A 7,192-nucleotide genomic window follows, 5' to 3' on the forward strand; every position below is an offset into this window, starting at 1 on the left:
TTAAGCAAATAAATAGCAACCTAATATTTAGCCGTGTTTACGTTTTCTTACTTTCGCTTTTTTACTGCTTTGGCTATTTAGGCTACATATTCATCACTTTAACCGTGATATCAAAACAACCCTATCAGCATGGATTACCGCAGAAATGCGATGATATGTCGATATTATTTGACAGCGTTGTTCGGGTCCCTCAGTCTAGTCTATCGCGTCTCTCTCTCGCTCACAAGAGGCGTGACTACCGAGAAACATATGAGGAAGAGAACAGCTCAGTCGGATAATATCCAGCCAGTTTTTTCCACTCAGAAATTATTTGCGGTGTCAGATTTGCGGAAGACACCAAAAAAGGTAAACAAGCTCTCTCGTCTCTTGCAGTGCTTTTCCATTCTGTGGTCGTTTTGATGTTGGACGTTGTGGCGCATCTCATCTCGCGTGCTTCTGTGTTAATAATGTTAATGTTGTGGTTACAATCCTGGTGAGCTCTCGTTACAATTCATCCGATCCCATTATTTCATGTAGAACTGAATATGAATTGCATTAATAAGAAGGGACAGTGTAACTTTGTTGACCACCTGTTGCTATATGGATAGAAAATGTGTTATCTAATGGTTTAGTTAATGAAAATTGTGTCATTATTTACTCATATGTTTTTTTTTTAACACTTTTATAGTAACATTCAAGAAAATATTGCAAACTCAAAGTTTGGATCTCTTCTTTAGGAGTTTCTTAAGCAGCAAGAGCTAATGTTAATGTACTGAACCTTACAGTAAAGTGCCTATGTGTATTTCTTTCTTAAATGGAACATGAAAGAAGACTTTTAATGATAGTTTGAAATATATATCTGTAATAAACGGACAGTTATATATAAATAAATTAAAATATAGATATTTCTGTTTACCAAAACCTTTCAGTTGAACTATAAAGGTGCTTCAAAAGGTTCTTCAAGCGATGCCATAGAAGAACCCTTTTTGGTTCCACAAAGATCCATTCAGTCAAAGGTTCTTTAAAGAACCATCTCTTTCTTGCGTTTTTATAATCTGAAGAACCTTCTTTCGCCACAAAGAACCTTTTGTGAAACAGAAAGGTTCTTCAGATGTTGAAGGTTCTTCATGGAACCATTTAGACAAAAAGGTTCTTCTGTGGCATCGTGAAGCACCTTTATTTTTAAGAGTATACTACTACAGGAACTGGAGAAGATGCTTCCTGTTTCTTTATCAGAACATCCTCATTTGAAGAAAGTGTGAAGCTTGGGTAGCTGAAAAATGAAGAAGAAACAGTCTTAAGACCCGTTCACGCCAAGAATGATAACTATAAAGATGACTGTAATGATAACTATAACTATAGTGGGAAGTCGTGGCCTAACGGTCTCATAACCCAAAAGGTTGCGGGTTCGAGTCTCGTACCGGCAGGGATTGTAGGTGGGGGGGGGGAATGTACAGCGCTCTCTCCCACCTTCAATACCACGACTGAGGTGCCCTTGAGCAAGGCACCGAACCCCCAACTGCTCCCCGGGCGCCGCAGCAAAAATGGCTGCCCACTGCTCCGGGTGTGTGTTCACTGCTGTGTGTGTGTGTTCAGAGTATGGGTCGCCACATGTCACTTCACTTTTTTTTTTTTTTTTTTATAAAGCTCAAGCTCCTTAAAGTCGGATGGATTCTGATTGGCTGTCATTCATCAGCTGGGGAAAAAATGGTCTGAAATTAATTCCAACTATATTGTTCCTCTGTATCCCCATAGCTGTGTGCTTCGCTATTCTCTAGAATTAGAACGATTTTTAAAACTTTATCTTTATAGAGATATATTTATCTACAGGATTATTTGATTTTCTAATTCTTCTGTAAATTATCAAAGTACATTTTTTTTATCAGATGATTGTAATTAAGACTGCTATAGATTAGGGCTGTACGATAATGACAAAAATCATAATTGTCGATTATTCCCTTGAAATTGTAATTGCGATTATTAATTACGATTATCACAATTTGCATTGAATGATGTTTATACCATTGTTTGATGCAACTGCATGCCGTATTATTTTTATATGAAAATAAACAAGCTGAAAACACTCTAACTGAAAAACCTTTAGTGCTTTTCTATAGTATTAAGCCTCAAATGTCAAATATACATCGGATTGGTTTCTATATACATCGGATTGGTTTCTTCTTTAAATTATAAAAAAGTAAAAATATGAATGGTATTATGAAGTGAAGTGACATGTGGCGACCCATACTTGGAATTAGTGCTCTGCATTTAACCCATCCAAAGTGCGCACACACACAGCAGTGAACACACACACACACACACCGTGAACACACACCCGGAGCAGTGGGCAGCCATTTATGCTGCGGCACCCGGGGAGCAGTTGGGGAGCCTTGCTCAAGGGCACCTCAGTCGTGGTATTGAAGGTGGAAGAGAGCACTGTACATTCACTCCCCCCACCTACAATCCCTGCCGGTACGAGACTCGAACCCACAACCTTTGGGTTACGAGTCCGATTAAGTAACCATTAGGCCACGACTTCCCCATACTATATTATAATGTTATACTAAAACTAAAACCATGGAAAAACCCTTAAGATAACATGTAGAAAGAAAAAAATGCATCTTAAGCACGCAGGATAACATAAGTGGACTTTGAACGATTAATTGCCGCTTTGAACGATTACGTAATTGTGGCATCCATAATTGTAGTCGCGATTAGAAATTCGGTTAATTGTGCAGCCCTGTTATAGATTAATATTTGTACTTTTAAAAATATTTTTTCCCCTTACAGAAGTATTTAAATGAACTGTAAAAAAAAAAAGCAGAAATATTAATAATATGTATACATTTTAACTTAGAATCATGATGTTATTTGTCAGGTACCTGTTATACCTTATTATGTGTGAGAATGGGCAAAATATTCATTCTTTCACCGCCCTTCACATATATTTTTCCTTTGAATTCCCAGATACGCCAGTGTGTGCTCAGTTCTGGCCTGGACTATTGTGTGGCTGACCTGTAAATTCCCATCCTCCGCTACTCCAGAGATCACCATGGCAACAATCGTTATGGAGCGGATTGGCCGACTCTTCATTAATCTGCAGCAGGTGGGGCGAGTTCCCCAGATGCTCACCGAGGCCTTACCCTCCACGGCCGACACCCTGCGTGACACGGAGGTGCCCTGGTTTTTCCGTGAACGCTACATTCACTCTGGCTACCGGCCGCTCCACCAGAACTGGCGCTACTACTTCCTTTCGCTCTTACAGCGGCACAACGAGACCATAAATGTGTGGACGCACCTCATCGGTGTGCTAGTGGTCCTTGCGAGAACCGCGCGGCTTACCGAAATGGTCGATTTCATGAACGACCCTCATTCCTGGCCGCTTTTCATCCTGCTCTTGTCCTCAGCGAGCTACTTGACCTTCAGCACCGTGGCCCACCTGTTGGCGGCGAAATCTGAAATCTGCCATTACGGCTTCTTCTACCTGGATTACGTAGGAGTGGCGCTGTATCAGTATGGCAGTGCAGTGGTGCACTACTACTACGCCATTGAGGAAAGCTGGCACGCACGTGTACGAGGTTGTTTCATGCCTATTGCTAGCTTCTTGTGTTGCCTGTCTTGCTTCGGCTGCTGTTACGGGAAATATCGCAATTATAGCCTTCCTCCCTGGGTTCGCAAAGTAGGCCAAGTGGTGCCTTCAGCCGTCGCTTACGGCTGGGACACCAGCCCTGTGTTTCATCGTTTCGTCATCTGGCTTCTGTCCTGGATGAGGGGCGATTTCAGAAACAGCCCTGCACTGCTCTTTCACTTCGGCCAGGTGGTGTTTTTTCTTTCCAGCGCTTTTTTCTTCACCCATCCTGTTCCCGAGCGCTGGTTCCCAGGTCACTGTGACTTCTTAGGTCAGGGTCATCAGGTATTCCACGTGCTGATGGTTCTGTGTACAGTCTGCCAGATCCACGCTTCATATTTGGACTACTCCAACCGCAGAGACTTCTATGTGAAACTCCATGCTGATGGCGAGGCATTGTTCTTTGTTGCGCTTTTCATTTTAACACTCATCACCTCTGCTCTGATAGCCTTGTATATGCTCGCGAAAGTAAAAAGATTACAGGGAAAAACGAAGTAAAGAATAGGAGTAGTTTGTCCTGCACTTGATGGTCAGCACACTCCCAAGGAGTATTAGAGTTATAGGCTGATGAAATCTGCTGAAAAGGTTTATTCAAGCCCACATAGCCTTTAGCTAACAGTGATTCTGCATGTTTCTGGATCAATGTTCTTGTTGGTCCTGTAACAACATTCCTATCATCAAATTCGATTTTACAGTGTTAGGTTAGGGATCAGGTTATGACTGTGTTTGTAAGGACTGAACTTTGAGCAAATGCTTAATGTTCAAACCGATCATCATCTGTGTTAGTATTTTTGAATGTGTTTTTAATGAACTGCTTCTGTTAACGCGATAGTTCACTCCAAAATTCGAATTCTGTCATCATTCGCTCAGCCTGCATGACTTTCGTTCTTCTACAGAAGAGCAAAAAGCAGGTACTTTGAAGAATGTTGGTAACCAAGCTTTTGTTTCCACAAAAGAAATTAAGTCACATAGATTTGAAGAGTAAATGATGGCAGGATTTGCATTTTTTGGGGTGAACTATCCCTTTAATTTCATTCCTGTGATGTACCATACTTCAGTTACACACCAGCCAGCAAGTACACACTAAAGAAACCAGCGTGCAGTATTGAGAATATGGAAAAGATATATCAATATTTAGGTGTTTAGATGTCTGATTTCACTTGAAGTATGTCAATTCTAAATTGTAGATTGTGTTATATGAATGCGGTCTTTTTTATGTAAACAAAAGAACACAATGTTATATTGTCAGTCATCATATTGGCTTTGAGATAGTAAAAAACAAATGACAATCTGTCTTAATTTCTACGATTCTGAGATGTTTATTCTATGTCTTCTAAAGAGGGAAAGTATTACCAATGCAATCATGATCACTGCTGTGCCTTAATGAGCATTTTAGATGAACCTCAGTCATTCATATCACACACATCTCGTGTAACTGATAACGAACAGTAGCACTGTATTAATGAGATTGCTAGTATTTGCTTTGAATGACCATTTGTATTGATTTTCTTTATAGTGTTATTGCACTTACCGGTCCCTTTTATTGCACCAAACCAGTGCCTACTTACAGTATAATCCGGGGTCATGTATGTGGATGTTAAAGGAAAAGGCAATGCAGAAATAATTTATGCTTTCACCAGGTCAACATTTGTAACTGTTGTTCTCTTTTTCCAAGTATCCTTCTTCCTAGTGTTACTCTATTTTTTAACTTATGTAAAAGGGACACTTAGCAATGGCCTTTTCTGATTAGGATCCTTAATTAAAGCACTAAATACTATTCCACGGTGTATAATGCCTTCTGTTTTAGCCATATATGCATAATTACAATGCAATGATTAAAAAATAAATATGTAAAACCAACTGCTACTTTCTTGCCGCAATTTTATACACATTTGAATTAGTAGATAGTAGTATGCTATATACTACATGCTGCACATTCTTAACACATTTCTATCACTTGCTTGTTTTGTAGGTGCCTCCATCCCTGTATCTTGCAAACCTGGGCCTGACTAGAACATTCTGTGAAAGAAAGCCCTCCTTGTTTGGAGAGGGTCACGTGGTTTGAGTAAACACTCAAAGTGAGGCTGTACTGCCCTCTTGTGTTTTCTTTGGAGTGGTCAGTTTTATATTTGGATACATTTTGTTAGCACAAAAATGCAAAGGTCAGGCAGATCTGTGCAGAACTTGAATGTCCCGTGTGGACTGTACAACAGGAAACCGTTGACAGCTTCCTGGAAAACGTATGATGCATAGTGCAGGGCTGCGACTGGACCGGAGCAAAACTCCCCGCTGCCAACACACTGATCAGCTTTATCTGAGGGAGGAACTTCCTGTTTCAGAACTGTTACTGTGGGCATTTGGGTCAGCGTATACATGTACATGTCTTTTCACTTAATTTCCTGTTTCCTCGTTTGCATATGTGAAAGAATTGTGTAATTAAGCAGTAAGAATATCGGTTAGCTCTGTGTTGAGTAACTCCTGACACCAAACCTGAGACATCATCTCAGGAAATATCAACAAAAGATGTTGAGCAATAACAACACGCATATTAATATTAAGCCCCTCTCTGCCATTAAATGTAGACGGGAATAAAAAAAGAAAGCATGTTCACATAATATTCCATCATGACTGTTCTAAATGGGGTTTTGTTTGGAAAGGAAAATATGCAGTGGTTCAATAGTTTCCGTAGTCAGTTGTTTAATGTATAAAATCATGGGAAAAGGGTCGACTATTTAAAATGGGCCCCTAGAAAAAAAAATCATAATAAAAGAGGAGATGAAGAGTTCACATCCTAAATGATGATATTCATCCCAAAGGACGATGATGGCATGACGGCAGAGTTGTTTTGATTATGGAATTGTACATCATTTTAACAAGGGGGACTATGGTGACAGGGTTGATGCATATTTTAAAGGGATAGTACACCCAAAAAATATTCACCCTCAAGTTGTTCCGAACCTGTGAGTTTCTTTCATCTGTTGAACATAAAAGCTGATATTTGGAAGAATGTGGGTAATCAAAACAGTTGATGGATGGCATTCCATAGTATAGAAGTTAATGTTCAACAGAAGAAATAAAAAAATTATGACAGAATTAGGCTATCCTTTTTTTTGGGTGAACTATCCTTTTAAAGTATTTACATAAAACATTCAAATATAACAGAGTAGCCTACTGTGAATACAAATTAGCCTTAAAGGGTTAGTTCACCCCAAAATGAAAATTAGGCTGCGTTTTACTCACCCCTGATGCATCCTAGGTGTATATGACTTTCTTCTTTCAGACGATTGATCAGATTGATCTTTCAAGCGCTATCGTTGCGCTCAGCGGGTGTTGCATTGCTTCTGTCCAAAAGACGTGAAATAAAAAGCACCTTTCCATTAAAAAAAGTATCTTTAATGGGGGGGGGGATGGGGGACAAAGGCCTCCTGTAGCGAATTGATGCGTTTTTGTAAGAAAAAGATCAATAATCAAAACTTAATAATCACGTTAATGTAGCTTGCGCTCACTGTTGTAAACGGAAGCAGCTCTGGGCGGATGACGTATGAGGTCAGCGCTGCGCATGCGCCGCTCAGAAGTGACGCACGC

At 40.0% G+C, this 7,192-nt stretch overlaps 1 protein-coding gene across 2 annotated transcripts; it reads left to right on the plus strand.

Annotated features, from left to right (window-relative positions):
• Positions 1-207: 207 nt before the first annotated feature.
• On the plus strand, positions 208-5,455 carry paqr7a (progestin and adipoQ receptor family member VII, a). Of its 2 annotated transcripts, none has more exons than XM_016253287.1 (2): positions 208-345; positions 2,947-5,455. In XM_016253287.1, the coding sequence occupies exon 2, from the start codon at positions 3,032-3,034 to the stop codon at positions 4,103-4,105; it is 1,074 nt and encodes a 357-aa protein (XP_016108773.1). In that variant the 5' UTR covers positions 208-345; positions 2,947-3,031; the 3' UTR covers positions 4,106-5,455. The 2 variants fall into 2 exon arrangements, with proteins under 2 accessions (XP_016108773.1, XP_016108774.1); XM_016253288.1 differs by lacking the exon at positions 208-345 and adding an exon at positions 358-472.
• The last annotated feature ends 1,737 nt before the right edge of the window (positions 5,456-7,192 follow it).

The sequence above is a fragment of the Sinocyclocheilus grahami genome, unplaced genomic scaffold, assembly GCF_001515645.1.
Source record: "Sinocyclocheilus grahami isolate Dianchi unplaced genomic scaffold, SAMN03320097.WGS_v1.1 scaffold1171.1, whole genome shotgun sequence".
Classification (NCBI taxonomy): Eukaryota; Metazoa; Chordata; class Actinopteri; order Cypriniformes; family Cyprinidae; genus Sinocyclocheilus; species Sinocyclocheilus grahami.

What these genes read in the sequence shown, in the direction of transcription:
- paqr7a (XM_016253287.1), top strand. Translation starts at nt 3,032, where the DNA reads ATGGCAACAATCGTTATGGAGCGGATTGGCCGACTCTTCATTAATCTG.